At 35.5% G+C, this 20,713-nt stretch overlaps 1 protein-coding gene across 2 annotated transcripts; it reads right to left on the minus strand.

Moving 5' to 3' along the window:
• Positions 1-3,502: 3,502 nt before the first annotated feature.
• l(2)efl (lethal (2) essential for life) lies at positions 3,503-16,875 on the minus strand. 2 transcript variants are annotated; one of them, XM_069843803.1, is made up of 5 exons: positions 16,716-16,875; positions 11,777-11,992; positions 6,644-6,685; positions 5,002-5,223; positions 3,503-3,672 (listed from the first exon to the last, which is right to left on the minus strand). In XM_069843803.1, exons 2-5 carry the CDS (start codon positions 11,987-11,989, stop codon positions 3,553-3,555), a joined length of 597 nt encoding a protein of 198 aa, XP_069699904.1. In that variant the 5' UTR covers positions 11,990-11,992; positions 16,716-16,875; the 3' UTR covers positions 3,503-3,552. The 2 variants fall into 2 exon arrangements, with proteins under 2 accessions (XP_069699904.1, XP_069699905.1); XM_069843804.1 differs by lacking the exon at positions 6,644-6,685 and having other exon boundaries at positions 16,716-16,874.
• Between the last annotated feature and the right edge of the window lie 3,838 nt (positions 16,876-20,713).

The raw sequence follows: 20,713 nt of genomic DNA on the forward strand, positions 1-20,713 counted from the left end.
TCCATGGACGTAAAAGAAAAACAGCGTGAGTACACACGCCATTTCACTTCAACATCATATGGTAAGTGGAATTGGTTGTGTGGTAGTTCTAAACTGTCTAAACTATTTTGCTGGCCATGTTTGTTATTTAGCCGCGAAACTAATGTGTGGTCAAAAGAGGGTTTTCTAATATCAACTCCCTTCGAACAGCAGTCCTAAAACACGACAAATCAAAAGCTCATATTTGTAGTAGCATGAACTTTGCAAACTTTGAGAAGACAAGAATTGATTTACAGCTAGATAAGCAAAAAGCTCTACATATCAACCAACACAATGCTCCTGTGGAAAAAAAAAATGGGAGATTTTACTGCATCTAATTAACGCAGTCTGCTTTCTAGGAAAACAAGAATTGGCTTTTCGGGATCATAATGAGAGTGTGGAATCAGACAATAGAGGAAATTATATTGAATATTTAAGTTCCTTAAGTGAATTTGACCATTTACTGGCCAATCATCTTGAGAGTTCAACAGTATTTCGTGGTACTTCTCCCGCAATTCAGAATGACTTAATATTTGCTATAAGTGGGGTTATGATAAAGAACATAAAATCTGAAATAGAAGAAGCACCTTTTGCGGCCATTGTTGTTGATGAAACAAGTGACTGCTCTAATCAGAGTCAATTGTCCACTGTTTTAAGATACGTCGATAGTACTGTCAATGTTCAAGAACGGTTTATAGGATTCACAAATGTCAGTTCGGGCAAAACTGCTGCTGCTTTGTTTCAGCATATGGAAGGTGTTATAGCAGAATACAATGTCGGCAATAAGTTAATTGCACAGACATACGATGGTGCTTCAGTTATGGCGGGAAATATTAATGGCTTAAAAACAAAAGTTCAAGAAAAGTATCCTCAAGCACTATTTGTCCATTGTTACAGCCATGTTCTCAATTTAGTTTTGCAACAAACTACTTCATCCATTCCAGAATGCCGCATTTTTTTTCAAAACATTGTCGGGTTTAGCTGCATTTTCCTCATCATCTCCTAAAAGATCAGAAATCAAGAATTTATGAAAAAGAAACTCCCAAAAGTAGCACCAACTAGATGCAATTTTACATCTCGGCTTGTAAATACAGTAAAGTAATACAGAGAACAACTGACTGCTTTCTTTGAAAATATCATTTGTAATGACTCTGAAGAAAACTGGGTTGATGATGTAATTGTGCAGGCTAAAGGATATTTGTATTTTTTCACACAGTTTCAGAATATATTTCTTCTTGAAGTCTATGCTAGAGTGTTCGCACATACAGATGTGCTCTACAATATTCTTCAGACAAAAAGTCTAGACATAGCATACTGCTTGCAAGAGGTATCAAAGTTAAAAAATACTATATTTGAGTTCAGACGTAGTGGGTTTCCGTCCATATGGAGTAATATGGAAAATGAAAATTCTTCAGCCAATACAATGGAACCACCATTAAAGCGAAGAAAAGGAGATGATGAATTGAAATACAGGCAGCTGTACTACAGCATACTAGATCGTATGCACATGGAAATTACTGACAGATTTTCTGATTATGGAAAGCTTCAGTTCACATATCTTCTAGATTCTCAAAAATTTTCTGCTTATAGAGAAAACTTCCCGAATGAGGCACTAAACAAATTATTTCAGTCCTATAACAGTCACTTTGATCAAGTACGTTTGAAAAATGAATTAAGTGTAATATATTCAGCAGAGGTCTTTGATTTTTCGAACAAACCTATCCATGAAATATTATCTGCCATATATGAAAACCAGCTGAACCAAGTTATTCCTGAAGTCCTTAAATTGGCAACATTAATTGTGACAATACCAGCTACGTCAGCATCGGTAGAAAGAACATTTTCTGCGTTGAAGAGAATAAAATCCTACTGTAGATCAACTCATACACAAGAACGTTTATCCGGCTTGGCACTGATGTCCATTGAAAAGTCATTTCTACAGAAACTTCGCAAGCGGCCCAACTGTAATTTCAATGACGAAGTCATCAAAGTATTTTCGTCCCAATCAAGACGTCTGAAATTCATATATAAATAGGTAAGGAATTTTATTGTAGGGACTTTAAAATATATTTTGTGTAATAATAGGGTCAGTGGTAGCCCAGGCCCTTAAACCAGTATACGCCACTGTTACACATACACTTGCCCTATAATGACATAACTCTTCACAGATACTACACATGTACAGTGTGTCCGCAGAAGTGGTGTACAAATTGAAAATGGGTCACACACACACACACACACACACACACACACACACACACACACACACACACACACACACACACACGCACGCACACACATACACGAATATAAAGTGAGTAAAATTTGCTAATAGCGATAATATTGTATCATTTCTTGCGGTCTTCTTTCAGTTTACTAAATTTATAGCTTTAGACTAGTTGATAATAAAGCTTACAAGCAAACATTCTGATGGGGCCAGATAAAAAAGTTAAATTATTTCCTTTTACCATGTTAAAGATGTCAAAAGCAGTGTTTATACAAATTTTAGCCACTCGACCGCAGTTACGAGGTCCTTAAAAAAATAAGTTCGCCAAGGGCCGTTAACAGAAATAAAACACAATTTCATCGGAAAAATTTATTGGAACACACTCAGCCATTGTTGAGCTATTTTTCAACATATTCCCCACCGGAATTGAGACATTTGTCATGTCATGGGATTGACAGAGAGGTGCAGACGCTGTCAAACGCTGGTTCTGATTCCAGGCAGCTGACTTCTACGACACAAGGATACAAAAATTGATCTCATGCTATGACGAATGTCTCAGTTCTAGTGGGGGATGTGTTGACAAATAGCGTAACAATTGCTGTATCTGTTTCAATAAATCTTTCGATGCAATTATGCTTTTTTTCTGTAAACAGCCCCAGGGAAAAATCACTTTCTGGACGGCCTCGTAATTGCAGTAGAGTGGCCAAAATTTGTATAAGGACTTCTTTTGACATTATTAACATGGTGGAAGAAAAAAAAATAACTTTTTTATCTGCCCCCATCAGAATGTTTGCTTGTTAATTAACTCTGCCTCACAAATGAAGACCTCCCCGGAAAAAAAGATGTAACGTCCGATTCTAGAAATATGTGATGTAGGCAGAAAAAGTATATTTAAAGCATTTATTTAGTCAAATGGTTGTGATAGAAAATATAGGTCTATTGAAATATATCCCTGAAAAAAAAAATTCCTTTCTCCTAAAACATGAATTACAGTTCTGTTGGTTACATCCTTATTCCAGGGGGTCTTCAATTATGATAAGTTTTGTTGTCATGGGAATTGCACACGAAAAAATTCTTCTCCCCACCCCCACAAACAAATTACATTGTTGAATCACTGACTGGGTGTCTCATACAATGTGAAGACTGTATTAACTACTGTTACTAGTGAAATGATGAATCTTTTCAAATAGCAATGATATGTTCAGAATTTGTCAAAGAGCTACTGATGTCACAAAAATAAGAAGACAAATACACACAAAAGGTACAAAAGTTTTATTATTACATTACATTAACAAAATAACATGTATTCATTGTTCCACTTTCACTTCTTTTGGCGTTTCCACAATGGGCTGCTCTACAGGTTTCACAGCTGGCACTCCTGTCTGCACAATTGGTACAACTCGTTCGCCACATGCAGGTGGAAGGCACTGCAAAACATAAAAACTTTTTTTAAATTTACATCGCAATACAAACTGTTATTTTGTTTGCTATTTGTGCTCAAGAAATTGAAAGTGAATTACATTAACTTTTTGTTTTAAATATTTTTATATCATCACTATGCACACTTCTGACTGAGATTCTGACTGATATGTAAACCTACATCTATTATCAGGCAGTACATCTCACTTGACGATATGTGTCAGAGGAAGAACAATTGTTTGTATACATCTGAAGTCTGATTAGTGTAATATGTAGCTAATTGGCATTGTATACAATGGAGAGAGAAAGGAACTGGACACCCTACCCCATTACTTCCTGGCCTAGTTGCCTCATAAGTGGTGCCATGTTAGTATCACCCTAGATCATATATGTAACAGATAACTCTTCGCTACGTTAAAATCGGCAGCACTTTGAAGAGAACAACCGCCAGGATCGCCACCCGTCCGCCGTAAACGAACACGAGATGGCAGCACAGTCGCTAATGCAATTCAAATGGGAATTATGACGTGACTTCTTATGTAACAACTAGATGGCAGCTTAGTAAACCTGACAAAAGTTGTTAACCTCAAAGCCTATAAGCCCGACATATCTGTTACATATATGATCTAGGGTATCACTTATGAGGTTCAGACCTGTCTTCGGACAGTTGACTAAACAACAAACAACAATCACTATGCAACCTACATTCTCCATAAAATGAATGGTGAATACTGAATACCAACAAAGTATTCATTTTCCAAACGCATAGTGGGATATGGAAGCAAAAAGCTTTTCTTATTATATCAAGGATCCTGAGAAAAAATGTCATAATCTGAGATTTATTTTTAAATACTTTCATTATACCTCATATAATGGAGTAAAAGGAGAATAATTTTATATCTTTATATGAAAATGAAATATAGGAATGTAATTATTGTACTGTGTTAGTGTATTCTAACATGTAATTTAAATTTACTGTAATTTTGTTATTCTCTCAAGTGTGCCAGATAATAGCTTCAATGTAAGTAGACCCACGAGGGATTACACTACCCCTCTATAGTGTACCAGTTTTCTGGTCACTTATTACAAGGTTTGTAATTTTATGATGATGTAAAATAATGCAGGCCTATTAATTTTAACTAAATGCGGATTTCATCTACAAAATTCTGCAGAATTTAGCTATTTCATATGGATGGACAGAAGGAAGCAAGGTGCTTTTTATGTTGCATGTGTCAATAATACAAAGAATTAAAAGAAAATAGATTTTATGTAAAAAATTGATGGTGGTGAAAGGAATGGTTTTGAACGCAGTCATTTCAGCTACAGTTGGCACTTACTTTCTTGGGGGCAGTCACTGTAAGGACACCATCTGATGACAGACTGGATACAACATTCTCGACCTGGATCTCCTTGGGGAGCACGTACCGGCGCACAAAGTGGCGTGAAATGAAGCCGTGTTCATCCTGCTTCTCTTCATGCTTGCCCTCCACGACCAAGGTATTGTCCAGAGTCTTCACTGTGATCTCACTTGGCGCAAACTGCTGCACGTCCAAGATCACCTGCACAGATTCAATTCACATGCACTGTGAACTACACAATCACTTAGAAGACTAAATTTATATTATATTTTATAAACTTTTCCATACCTTTCCATTCAGAAATATTAGTAAATTCTTTACATTCTTTGAGAAAATTTTCTGCCAGCCTTTGACTTCCATTGACTACAACTTGTTAGAGCAAATGTGAGTAGGCCTACTGTTCAGAAGACTGAATGAATAAAATTCAATTAGTGCCCAACAATATAGTGAACTACTTCTGATTGAGGTTCTGGCTGATATGCAACATCTATTATCAGGCAGTACATCTCATTTAACGATATGTGTCAGAGGAAGAACAATTGTTTATACCCTATACATCTGAAGTCTGACTAGTGTAATATGTAGATAATTGGCGATGTATGCAATGTAGGGGGGGAAAGGAACTGGCCACCCTACCCCATTATCTCCTGGCCCAGTTGTCTCATAAGTGGTGCCATGTTGGTATCACTTGTGAGGTTCAGACCTATCTTCGACAGTGACTAATCAAAAACAACCAGCAGCAATAGTAGAGATCCTAACTTAAAGATTGGCAGATTTCAGCAACAGTAGTGTGAAGCAATTAAACGAAAACTTTTTATTGCAATTTTAGACAGTAAGTTTATAAAGTTGTCTTATGTATTTTTATTATCAAGGTTACTGCTTGAAAGTGAACACTGGACATTCAAAAGGAAGGGAGCAAATAGCAAATAGACCTAAGAAAAAAGAAAATGCCAAGCAGCAGAAATGAACTCTCGAGAGCAGTCTTTAGACTATGGAATGACAAATTATAAATAAAAAATGTGTGGGTGTTCTCAAAATTAGAAAGCAATTGAAATTGTTCAAATATTCACTCATTTTGACTGAATACAGAAAATCCATATTTATTTACAGAGGAAATATGATTTTTTTTTAAATCCTGTTGTCGAATTGCTTCTTTGTTCCTTCAGTAATATTTGATTCAGTTTAATATCAATATATTCCTTTTGTTAAAGTATTTCATTCCACCTTTTAGTGAGCATCCGTAAGTTCTTTTCTCCTTTTCTCTTTAGGTTTGTGAGTATATCAGGCATTTTCTTTGTGTGATCAATTTACTTCCTCTACAATCAATTGTTTTTGTTTATACCAGTATCTGTAACCGACAGTATTAACAGACCCAACCCTTAATATAGATAACGATATCAATACCATCATTTTACATATATAGATTGGATATGTTGATCTTGTCCTGTTACAAGCGGCTTGTAAACAAAGTATCTGGTGGTTCTCACGCTTTTTAAATAACGAATGAGAAAAGACAATCTGAACATAAATTTTAGGTACTACTGATACTCAAGCATATAATACGAACACGAAATTAACCTATGCTAATGCCTAAAATTACAGTAGTTGATGAAAAACTTACCCATTTTACAGTTGAGGAACTCCATTCTGCACTGCTTTTAGTCTGTAAAATGTTCAATAACCCTGTCGTTACGTTTTGGGATGTGGACATATAATTACTTCTATGGAGAGCGAGGTTAAGACATTGATTGCTACGTAAGAATGTAACTATTATTTTTAAAGTTGAAAAGAGCATTGTGATTAGCATGGTTACAAATATTTCCAACTAATTACAGTCCCTCTGAAATTTTCATGAAAATGATTCCAAATCTAGAAGTTTATGGGTAACATTACACCTTGGATAGTCTTAAAGTAATTCCTAAAATAAATAACTGATACCGTAGTAACTGATAGTCCAGTACCGTACACATTCTATTGTTTCTAATGTTAATCTCTCTGTTAAACATTTAGTATTATTGCTTCCCTTACTGCTGCCAAAATGTTCAGTACCGGTACCATACTGTAAATCAGGTAAAGATCTCCAACAGACAAGGAATATGAACCATGAAAAATACAATAATGAATATCGTCTTAGCTTCTCTCAGATGCTAGCAGTAATTAATACGAAGTCTCCATATAAAAATGTCATGTTCAGTTTACTTTAAAAGAAGTGAAGCTTCAGCTTTAAAATTATTTTACATTTTTGACAATATATTATGTAGTTCCCCCTTATGAATTATTGCTTGCTATTGATTAATTATTCTCGTACAATTCGGATTTTACTGGGTTTCCAATATATAAAAAGCGTAGCTAGTGTGATGGGTGTTATGAAAAGTATTCAACGTTCACAATCACTAAGAAACCTCAGTTGTAAGATAAGAGTGTTCTGGTGTGCTAATCTGAAAGGTTACGGTACCTATCATAAACAGTACTACAATGCTGAAGGCTGCTACAATCAACATTTAAGGTGAATGAGTACATTTTACAGTTGGTTTAACTTGATATCTAGTTGCTTTATGAGGAATATATTGTACCTGTATACACATAATGAATGAAGATATACCAATGCTCTACCATCTAGCTATTCTTGACATTTTAGTCAGAATTGTTGGGATCATTACAATATACTGATCTAATAAATCAATTTGCTAGTCAGAAGCAAAGTCAAAAAAGTGGTAATTTAGCAAGGGCTCCCAAGGGGAGATTTTTTTTTTACGCGATTCTTTTATTTTTCTCTACATGCTCGATACATGTTTTCTCAAACCCTCGGCAAACATTTCAACAAAAGCGAGTGCTTTAAACTATGAATGTGTGCGCAAAGTAATTATCTCAGAACTGGCTATTTTTCATGTTCATTCTTCTCTCTCCTCGTCCAACCATTTCCTCTAATTTTCTAACCATCTTGCTACCACTGAGACCGGATCCTGCGGGGGCCCTTGTAATTTAGGTATTTTGGCCACAGCATATCGTCAATGTAATTTATCTGGTACCAGGCACAACTCGTCATTAGGTTCACTGATGCTATTCATTCCTGTCATAATTGACAATTCTGAGGGTAACTGCAGAAATTAAATCGCTGGACTTTCAGCTTCTTTTGGTTAGAGCATAAGCGAACTATAGCCAGTAAAGTCAGATGTAATATTGTAGCAAGTGGCATCTCTGGGTTTATTCTCAGAAGTGCACTAGCAAGAGCTGCTAAACAGCCTGTGGTGATCAGAAAATGTGAAGAATTAGAGGGAAAGTGTGTTTAAAAAAAACGCCTTAGTCGCCACCGAAAATCGTGGCTCCAATATTGCCTTTCTATGTCTCACACACTATCCTCCTCTGTCGTTCACATTTCTCTCTCCAAAGCTACCTACGGCGCAGGCCTTTCTTTTGGTGACACTTCAGAGGGGATAGCGGTCAGAAAGGATTTGCCAGTGAATTTGTCAGAAAATATGCTGTCTTTAGCATACAGTAGCAGTTATAAGGTTTCATATAGCATCAATGCGATAGTTCACATTAAGCCCGCAGCTTCACTTGCCTCGGTTGAGTAATACCAATACTATTGAAATACGTCTTACAGAAGAACGAATTTTTCTAATATAGATGGAACATTAGAATCATGCGAATCCTCGTGATTTTTCGTTATTGAGAGCTTTCGAATCGTTAAAAAAAAAAAAAAATGTTAGAGTTTTAACTCGACATCCAATAGATGCGTTCACTAACCAAAAAAAGACTACTGTTGCAATTTCGGTGGTAACCAGATCACCAATATTATCTTGTGACGGCCCTAAGTGCCACACTGTTTGATGCCATATGCCATCTATGGGTATATTTTTCTCGAAAACTTTTCTTAAATTTGTTTTACGTTAACCTCAGATTTATAATTTTCTTCAATTAAAACATTAATTTGAAGTAGCTTGTCCTTATTCTTTTATAATATTACAAATTCATTTTTATTTTATCATGATTATATTATATTATTTTATTTTTATTATATTATTATTATTATTATTATTATTATTATTATTATTATTATTATTATTATTATTATTATTATTATACTGTTGTTGTTTAGAAAGACTCGAGATTCAGGAGATTCGAGAGATTAGAGAATTGTGTGACATTAAACTGGTAAATGTTCAGTACGTCACCGCCATATTGCATTTTTGGTCCAGGGAAAATATTCGTTTTTTTTACGGAAACACTCATTCCTGCCACTTCGTAGCAACGCCATAATTTAATGTTAAATTAATTCTGATAAAGAGGGTATAAGTGTGTGCCGTGCAGGCATCTTCGGATGTTTCAAACAATACGTCAGTGTGGTCATAACTGGTGTTTTGAATATTCTGTACTCCCCTTCTTCGTGTGACGTGAATTCGCATTTGCGACTTTTTAAATTGCTCTCCTCACAATTCTACAGTAGCATATTGTATTGCAATTTTTCTTTATTTGTCGCAGCTTATTATTGCCTTATTTTTTATATAACAATTTTGAAATTTGCGGTTATTAGCGCAGTATCGGGTTTAGGCCTAAGCAACCTAGGCAGTTGCGTAGGGCGGCAATTTCCAGGTGGGACGATATTTCTCTCTCTCTCTCTCTCTCTCTCTCTCTCTGTCTTTTTAATTTTCATTTTACAGTGAAATTTGTTTTTAAAACAGTTGTTGGTAAATCTTTTCTGAAGTTTGTTCTTGAACATCTTGTGGAAGTCGGATATTGTTTTGTTATCGCGTTGTCGTGGTCGTGGCGAGAGTAGAAGGAAAGTGTGCAGCTGCATAATAATATTGTAATGCCGGTATTACGTTATTATACTATGAAACTGCTTAAATTTAACTGCTTGTATAAATAAGAATGCATTGTTGAAAATCAAATTGAATGTGTGTTTATTATATTATCGCTATGAATATAACCAGAACTCTGGGTTACATTTCCTATAATAGCCTATATCGTCAACAATACTATTTAATCACTTTCCAGCATGTGCACTACATAACTCGATATGAAAGGTTTATTCCGCAAAGAGTTGGAGTTTATTTTACAATTTATTTTATACTTCCTATCGAAGTAAGAAATGCTCGTAATAATTATACCACCAACAAAACCAATGCTTAAAAATAAACCACAGCTTGCCTTTCACAAATCAATTTTGTTTCAACAATGAATAAGTTTGAATATATTTCTTTGCATCGAGTCTGATGTGCTTCGTCAGATCGACTTTGATGACATCATCAATGCTTTCTCTGTGAAGACAGTGCGAAGGAAATCTTTATAATTCAGAAGATAGATGTACGAATATTTTGATTTCAGTAATTTGTTTTCTGAATTGTAAAATTTCATTTAAAACTAATTTAAACTAAACATGACTTGTATAATAGCTGCTCATAAACGGTTTGCGAGAGATGGGGGGCGGCAAATTTTAGCACTGCCTAGGGGGCGGCACTATAGCCTACTAAATCCGGCCCTGTATTAGCGGAGAGAATCTGTTCTTAAAAAATTAGAATGACACCACTAAGTGTAAGCAGCCAAAGCTTCAAAATCCGTATCTACTAATACTGTACATTAATAATTCGTGATTGCAAGGAATATTCGTAGTTCTTCAGTTCTGCAACTTTTTATTCCAGAACCACCACTGAACATATCTAATGTATGAATAACAGAAATAATGGACATTAAAACTGGGACCCATTTTGATTATCTATTGCTCCTATAATCCTAATCCTAATCCTACATGTTGTAACATCTTTTCACATTCGTCCACAAAGTCTATAGCTTCTGGAATGCTAACCCCAAAAAGTAAGAGATGTACAGAGCGGGTGAGAAGAAATTGCTTAATGAAAATTGCTCATAAATTTTGTAAATATTAATGTATGTATTGGTATGAAGAAAAATTTTAGATCTTTAAAATGGTAGAATTTAATCGATAATGGCGATATGCCTGACACTGCATGAGCAAGCTCATCTAGCCTTCTGTTACGGAGTGTAGCATTCCATGGTACAGATGCAGACGTACATGGGCATTGTACTGCAGCGCATCCCAAGACCATCAGGAATTACCATTAAATATTGATGAACACAGGATCTGTGACAAATAGTGGCAGAAATGTTCGTCCTTCGACATCCAGCACAGAGGAAAATGTGCATTTCGTGCAGGATATGTTCACCCGAAGTTCCAAACCGATTACTTGTAAAGGTAGCCTAACCCGCCATGCAATCCAAACTGTTCTAAGATAGAATTACATTTTCGTCCGTGGAAGCAGCATTATTGTCAGGAATTATCAGCGGAAGACTGATTATCTGATGAAATATGGGGAAATCATGCTTTCACAATCACTTTCCAGGATGTTGGTTGGGTCGTTGTGGTTTGTATGAGTGGCCAGCACGGAGTCCTGACTTCATTCCATGTCAATTTTTCCTCTGAAGGTAGGCAAAGCAGGAGGTTTATTGCAACAAATCACAAACTGCGGATCAGCTGGAGGATCGTATTCGGGAAGTTCTGACCAACATACTACCAGAGTTCCTGCTAAAGTCAGTCGAGGCTGTTCCCAAATCATTAAAGAAACTGGTGGACAATGCTTGTGCCTATATGGAATTTTAATATTTCAGACAATTTGTACCATTCTACGGTCCACAGTAAAACTTGTTTCATCATAATCGACCAATTATTACTAGATTTATTAGCAATTTTCAACTGACATTTACTTTTCACCCACCTGGTTTATTCACATTTACTGACCTGGAATTTGTCCTTGTCTGCAGTAATATTGGAAGAGCCACTGTCTTGTCGGGTAATATTTCTCCAAGGACGGAAGTATCCTGTGCGTGTCAAGGAGCCCGGATGCAGCAAGTCATGATGCCTCAGACCCAGTCCAAAGTGCTGGTCCAGTAGCCTGGATGGTCGTTCAATGTCGTCCCACCAGTCACGGAACAGAAGTGGCACCAGCGACATCTTCTGCTAACAATAATCATCATGAGCTGTACGCAGTATAAGAAACATGTTTCCAGATTAGCAGGGGCTCAGGAGCGCTGTTTGTGCAGGCAATCTCCGATCGAATGCCATGATTTTCGCAGTAGCTCACGGTAAAGATCAAAGGACATGCGCCGAAGTTTCAGTCTCTCTGGATATTTATATTATGAGGTCACCGAGAAACTGAACGAGTATTATACTTTACGAGAATACTGATAGTAATTCAATACAGAGCGTCTGACCTAAACAGTTCATTTTTGTTTAGGCAGCTCAAATAGCAGTCTAGACTTGCGTGTGGTATTTAACCGTTTTGCAGGCGGAATCAAGTTTGGTATAATGCCCACTGATATCGTCACGTGAATGTTACGAATAAATTTTAGTCTTCGTGTGATAATTTTATGTTAAATATGAGCAGTCAATCTGTTATGTTAATTATTTATTTTGTTTCTGCTTTCCAATGTTTGTTCTAGTAGTATTTATAGTTGGATAGTGATTTATCGAGTCGTTTACTCCTCTTAATTCCCACAATATTATCTTAATACGTAAGTTATCTCCAATAGCAATCCATCGCGGCCCGCGTTTGTTCCCCGATCTGGTCGTGTTGTAATTCTGAAGGACAAAGCAGAAGTTGCAGAGGATTTTCTCGGGGAATCTCGTTTCCCTCTTTTATTTCACTAACATTCTCCACCTCCCCCTCATTTTATGTCATTTGCAACAGTTAAAAATAGACTGGGGTGAAATCTTGTAGGCAATAAGGTTCTACAATACTGGTACCTATAGCATTTAAGGGCTTGAGGCTCCAGACCCTGGAGCTTATCTGGGAATTGAACCTGGCTCTATCATGGCTGATGTAAGGTGGCCCACCTGTCAACATCGAATTCACAAATGTCACCCGAACCACCTGTCAGACTAGGTTAATTATCGCATATAGGTCCCACATTGTACCAATTTGAGTTTTAGTACTCTATCCGGTCCTCGATAAGTCACCCAGTCAAATAAATTTCCATTTATATCGATCTCTATTTGAATTTGTGTATGGCTCAAGTGATGGGTTAGATATAAAGGCCACATGTACTGCCGCAGGATGTTGTGGTACCGGTTGTCAATAGCACTTCCTTATTGGACAATGTTAATAACATGAAGAAGAATTCTGAAGTGATAACAAGAAATTTGAGAGTACTCCGAGAGAACTAGTCGTAACACCGTCTTTTCATTTTATTATTAATTACACTTGGAAGGACCAATATTTCCACTCGAGTCCCTGATATGGATAACCGCAGATGTTACAGTTCAACCAACAGTGCAAGGAGATATAAATGACCAGTTTAGTGTTCAAGAAAAATATGGTGCTATGAAATTGAGATTGTTACCCAGTTAGATTGCCTATACCAACTATTCTCAACAGGGGGGCGAGGTTCACGGGTCCGAAAGCCGTTAAGGGAGGCCACGAATAAAAGAATAGTAGTAGTATGGATAATAATAATAATAATAATAATAATAATAATAATAATAATGCTTTGAAAATTTAAACATTACTGTTTTGTATTGAATAAAGGCGTTGTTAAATTGTTTCTTTTCCAATTTAAACCAAATTTCACATTATTATCTTCTACAATTAGGCTACATTTTGTACCTTAAGCCAGGTGTCTGCACAAAAGTAATGTGAGGAAAGGGAGGGGGAGGGCTTGTCATCACAATGGTTGTAAAACACTGGCCCATACTTACGAACGACTCTAGAATATAGGTAGACCCTAAGTAGCTAAAAACCCGTGTCGTAACGTTGCGAGAAATCATGGCCAACTGCAAAGAGAAGTTGTGAAGTAATCATGGAAGATTCAAATATGAAGGTCACATTGTGGAAATTGATGAATCGAAGAGTTCTGGAAAAGGAAGTACCATAAAGGGAAACGTGTCGAAGGTCAATGGTATTTGATGGAATCGACCATACTACTGGACAACAATTTCTTTTGTTCAGGGAAAGTAAGTAATCGCCTTTCATTCACTGCTCTTAATTTTTTTGCGTAAAAAAGCACAATTTTTTGGTCCAGGAAAAATATTCGTCTTTCCATTCTCTGAGTTTTTGTTGTGCAAGGGAAAAATGCTATTGTTCTGTCCAGGGAAATATTCGTCATTATTCGTTAATCAAATACATTACTAATTTCAGCTTGATATTTTGTAACAACATGAAGTAATCATCATTAAACTATGCCTACAATATCCTCTTGTTAAATTAATAAAACAAATTAACAATTCTCCTTTTTCCTCTACAGATCGGCGCTTGTTGACGTAAATACGCATGTAAGATCGGTCTAGCCCTTACGTCCCAGAAAACTGACCGACACATTTTCAGATCAGTTTTGTCGCCCTGTAATTTCTAAACTGCACGACATATTCCAATGAAGAAAACGGCGATCGACAAGAATGAATGTATCCAACGTGACCTTGATGGGAGCGAGTGACTTCGTCTAATGATACGCGAGAGGATTCCCTGAGGCACGAATTGGCGGGTCGCGCGGCAGCCGAGACAGTGTAGCTCGAGAATGCGAAGTTATAGGATGTTTGCAGTGGTGTCAAACGATTCGTAGCGAATCAGGCTACAAACTCAATTGAGCAAAAATCAGCAATCGACAAGTTAAAGTGGAAAAATTTGCGAATTAAGTTGGGTGAGAAAGAAAATTCACAATATCGAGGTATATGCAGTAGGGTGGAGTGAAAATATGAAGTTTGTGGAATCAAAATGTAATACAAGGGAAAAGTTGTGGGGTGATATCATAAAGAACAATACAAAATATATTTCCTCTAGATTAATATTTAGAGGTGCCCCAAGAGCATCATATTTTGAAATTTTCACAAAATTTTGAAGTTCAGGTTTTTTGGCGAGAGAACATTCTCCAGTGATTTAATCTGAACAGGATATCAGGAACATATTAAAAAATACATGTTAAAAGATTCGGCATATATTTGGTACCCTGTTGTTTCATCCTGAAGTGTCACAAAAACCTCAATTTGTAAGAAGATTATTTCCAATCATAAAGCTCTTGTGTATTATATAATTAATATAATAACATTAATGGAAATTCATTCTTTTTATGTCGCAGGGTATTTAAATCAGAATATCTCTAATTAATATAAGAAATCTGACCTTCTACCCTGTATTCGCAATGCCAGAGGGGTTGAACCCATCACAATTACCTATATTATCATGGCGTAATGAAATATTATCTATGGGTCAGAAATGAATTAAAATCTGTCTTCAAATCAAAAGAATCTACTGTTGGAGAGATTTCAGAAAGAGTTGCTATCAAAACTAAGGAAATCCAGGTAAAGGCATAAATTCCGAAAGCCAGTCATAAAAGAATATTAGAACTGGTTCGTGCTTACCATGATCAATACACAAACTTAATGAAGCCTTGTAAGAAACGACATAGTGACGACAACTAAAATGACAACATTGCAAAATTAAAAAAAAGAAGCAAACAAACTATTTGATATATCCAGTTGCAAATGCAAAAACATTTAATACTGTAGGCCTAATTGTGATAAAGACCGCCGTGTTCCAAAACAAGAAAATGTTTTACTAGAGCATAGAATAAAAAGAAGGATGATAATTGGACCTACTCGTATTTATCTAATTGCCACTCAGAAAGAAATGAAAAAGAAAACCAGAATAAATTCTAGCTAAAAAATGAATCGGGCAAAATGGAATTTTTGTCATATTTTATGTAAAATACTATATATTTTGTCCCTTTTGTTCCCCTCAAAAATACTGTATACTGCAACCCCAATTTAGAGTCTTCCGAATAAAGTTGAAATATGTGATTTTACAGTAATTCATTAGCTATGTAATAAAAACAAAATAATAGAACAAGTATACGAAGAGGAAACAAAAATATATAATTTTAAGGAACTTTAAAGCCCTTGGGGCGCCTCAAAAATTAAATATAGAAACTCAATATTTTTCACATTCGTAAGTAAAGTAAAAATACAGATTTTTGCAACTATTACATTTAGAAAATAGATAAAAAAACAATGTCATGTATAGATTCACCCCACCCTAATATGCAGTTCAAATGGTAGCGGGCGCATAAGCAACGGAATTCAACATTCCAGGTGAATATTACTTATGCCCTGCCCACTATAGGAGACATAGGCCAGTTTTACACTAATCCTAAACATTTAGTATAACTTGTTGCTTGTGTAGGCAGTCTTTTACATTAGATTTGCGAAAATTGGTTTATAGCCAAACATTGGCAGTGATAAAAGTGTGAAATATTCGGGTGAAACGAGCGTTGAGCGACTTCCGCCGATTTTGGAATAGACACCGACGCACTTGAACTGCTAACATAGAAAACAAAAAATCACACTCAATCGCTTTCACCTTCATCTTGACGGGATAATAAAAGCCTAAACTAACCTAACCTAACCTAACCTAACCTAACCTAACCTAAGTGCGTCGGTGTCTATTCCAAAATCGGCGGAAGTCGCTCAACGCTCGTTTAACCAATATTCGTTCAGTGGGCGGTGGATACTCTACATTGACCTTTATTCCTGCAGTTCGATAGGGAACAGTCACTAATGTTAGGACAATTAGCTTATCTGTCTTCTAGAGTTTAGCCTGCATCTACTGAATTTAAAAGCTTATTAGTCTCATTACAATGAAGGCAATAACAAACGTCAAATGTCAGTTGCGAGATAAAGCTAAACTCACCCTTGCTGTGTTCTTCTCTAAACTGATCTATCTGCACGTCTAACTGCACCGTCTTGCGTCTGGCGCCTTATATACCCGCGTCTGGAGCGTCGGCTGACGTCGCAGATTGTTCCAGATGGTTGTAGCGCCGCGCGGTGTTCACTTGAACACAAGAAACCGCCGCGACGCTTGCTGCGTGCCTGCATGAATCTAAAATTAGACCACTCCGAATACGGCAGCAAGAACTGTGATTCATAAAGGAGATGCACTCACGCATTCCACGGGTGTTGAGGTAACACCGTGAACCACGCATTAAGTGTCCAACACTTTATCTCTTAAATTATTATATTCTTGTCTGCGTTTGGAAATATACACTTAATTTCGGGTTGCGTGGGAGCGTTCGCAACCTTGCGATTCATGTTATTTCTGCATTTCGCATGAAACATTCAGATGTAGAAGGTAGCTATGCAGGCCTATTTATTGTATTGTAGTGAATTAAAAAAATTATTTCGAGAAGCTTAAGGGGGGCGCTTATGTGATTTTTAGAACTTCTACAATTTTCATCAAAAGTTTATGAATTTTAAACTACATAAACATAAATAACACTATTTTGGAAAGAGTTAATGAGTTTAATTATTTAGGATATAAACTTTCTTTTGTTGAAAATTTGGATTTATCACAGAAAATTGTAAAATTCAACAAATCAATGAGCATTATTAATAGAGTTTTAAAACCTTCATTAGTACAAAAATCAATTCGTACTCGTCTTTATCAGATAATAGCTCGACCAGTCTTATGTTATGGGAGTGAAGCGTGGACTGTAAGGACAAAAGATGAAAGCAGACTAACAGCTTGCGAGATGAGATTCATGCGCCGAGATTCATGCGCTGGCTACACTAAATGGGATCGAAAGAAAAATGAAGATATCCTTCAAGAACTTAATGTGTCATCAATACTGGACTATATCTCCAGACATCAGTTAAACTGGAAGGAACACGTCTCAAGAATGGTTTCATCCAGGATCCCTAAGGCAATAATGAAGTATCTTCCAAATGGGAAACGGTCGCTTGGTCGACCTATGAAAAGATGGCATGAAAATCGCTTTATCAGGCCGCAACAGTTCTTTTGGGACTAGTACTTGACAGGACGATGATGATGATGATGATGATGACGATGATGATAAACATGCCTACAATATTATCATCTGTACAAAATTTAGTGCTATTAGGAATAATAGTTTTGAAATAATATTTTTTAAATATATTTTATATTGACATCACTACTGTAGAAAGATTCCTTAAGACAAATTTTTCAAAATTTTTACTTCATATTTGCTCAAAACCTTGAAAATAGTCATAGAAATAACAATTAATTGGCTTTTCAAGCTCAGTCTAAATAGTCGCATTTTTTAATTTAATGAATTGAATATTACAGCATATTTTAATCTGTGCAATATGAATATGCCCCGAATGAACTTAATATTAATATTACATAGAAATGCTACTTAAATTTTATTTATCAACATTTAATTGACTTCTGTGAGAAGTTCCAGACCAATCTGGCAATAACTGTTGTGCAAGGACCTTTTATGTTCAAGAAACAGCTTAAAATTTTAAATTAGAAAAACAGCATTAGAAACATTTCCCTCAACTCATTCGATTAAATGGGATAATACCTTAGAACGGTGAAGTTTTTTTTTTTTTTTTTTTTTTTTGGATTTGAACGTGGTTTGTCTCTATAGCCACAGAGAGCATTTTGTAATTTTTTACAATTTCTTTCTTCTCTATTACAATATACATAAATCACGTGACACAGTTTGAGGGATTCTCAAACAGGACATGAAAACATATTATGAAATTAGAAGGTTCAAATACAATTACCAACATAAAAACAAAATAGTGAATTTTCTTAATTTTTCACCATTATTTCACTACAGTTTCCCCTTAACATTGTTATGCATGTATCCAAAAACTTAAAATTAATTCGATGTACGCTAGGAAGCTAGTACAGTAAGCCTGTTCATGAAAAGTAACAATAAAACTGAATATATGAGTAGTTTAATATCAAAGACGGACATCTGATCTCACATCGAAATTTAGATAATGTGGATTCTTATATATTTTTTCACGCTCTTTTCAGTTATGCAAACTCTAACACTACATCTATAAAAATAAATTGTGTTAAAATATTACAAAGAACATTGTGAAACAAAAAGTGCCTCTAGATCAAACTATGGAGACAACAGATATCCGTCTTTGACATTAAACTACTCAATAACTTTTTCATATGGAGTGTAATTTTAGATTATTTATATTGTACATAGATATGACAGAAATTTTAGTAATTCGGAATAATAATTTTTCGTTTCTTTTTCATTACAAAATCTAATTCTTCATATGTCAGAAAATGGCATCTATTTACTTACTTCGACATTTTTAAAGTACTTAAAGGACATTTTTAAAGAGCATGCGCATTGTGCATTGTATTTAAAGATCCTGTACTCGCCTCCCTCGCTGTTTTTTTTCAGTTTTTTATTTTTTCAGCATTTTGCTGTGTATAACATCAGTTTTAAGCTGTCCGAATCAGTTGAAAATTTCTGAGAATGTTGTAATACGTGTAAGAATTAAAATTTGCTCTGGGATTTACATTCATTCAGTTTTAGTAAACATTATAATAGATTGAATGATGACGATGATGATGATGATAATAATAATAATAGGCCTAATAATAATAATACATTTAAATAATAATGGAAATTTAAACATTTATGGATAGTAAAATAAACTTGCGATATTAAACCCAGATACCAAATGTGTTTGTAACACAGATTAAGTTGCTATGCAAATACATTTTTACATCGATTAGTAATTAAAAACTAATAAATACCAATAACTTGAGAAACAATAAATCTAAATAGCCTAAATTTTATTGAGTAGCCTATGTACTGATAAGTGGATCATATGCGGAGACTAAGAGGAAGGCAGAAAATAGGAAAGATTTGAGAATGCTGTGTTTGCAGTAAAAGACCTGCACATGGGCAGAACACTTATGTATGTATGTATGTATGTATGTATGTATGTATGTATGTATGTATGTATGTATGTATGTATGTATGTATGTATGTATGTATGTATGTATGTATGTATTATGTATGTATGTATGTATGTATGTATGCGATTTTTTTTAGATCTCCATTATTATATTTTTACCTTCTTTCCTTCCAAAAAAAAAAACGCCAATTCTTTTTAAAAGTTTGTGTTATTGTGCATGTCACTTCAGTTCTTACATCGCTGGATAAAAGAACTAGCCCAGTCCTTTCATACAAATGGACTGAACGCGTTTTGGAATCACGCTTTTCAATTGCATTGATGTCTCGAGGCTAGGCCTAATGAAGTGAGGAAGCGTTTATGAAGTAGTTAATGAGAAGGCTAGTTCAAAATAAACCGGGAACGGAAACGACAACGAGAACGAGAACAGAGATATTGTCAAAATACATGTATTTAAAATTATTTCCGTTCTCGTTTTTCGCTGTCGTTTCCTTTTCCGGTTTATTGTGAACCAGCCTTTAAATTTAAATAAGCGGAATATGACGACAAATGAAAATAAATATAAAATCTTTTTAAAATCCCAAGCATCATTACAATTACTTGAACCTTACTCACAAAAACAATCAGGAACAGCATAAACATTTCAAGCAATTAGAGGGATTCGATAAATCGTCTGTCACATTTTTTATTACATAGACTGAACTGACAAATGGCGAAATTAATATCGATGGAAGAATATTTTCCTTAGAGAGACGGCGTTATGCCGTCTCCATATACGGCAGTTTCAACTTGCGTCTAGTGTGAACCGGAGAGAAAAAAATGACAGGCAAACAGTGATCGATTTGTTCCTGCACCATGTCATTTTGCAAGTCAGTCAGTTCGCCCCTGTATTAAGTCAGTCAGCCAGTCAGTCAGTCAATCTGTATCTATCAGTCAGTATGTGTATTGCTCCACATTTACGTCCTTGTTCCT

This window comes from Periplaneta americana, chromosome 13 (assembly GCF_040183065.1).
Source record: "Periplaneta americana isolate PAMFEO1 chromosome 13, P.americana_PAMFEO1_priV1, whole genome shotgun sequence".
NCBI classification, from domain to species: Eukaryota; Metazoa; Arthropoda; class Insecta; order Blattodea; family Blattidae; genus Periplaneta; species Periplaneta americana.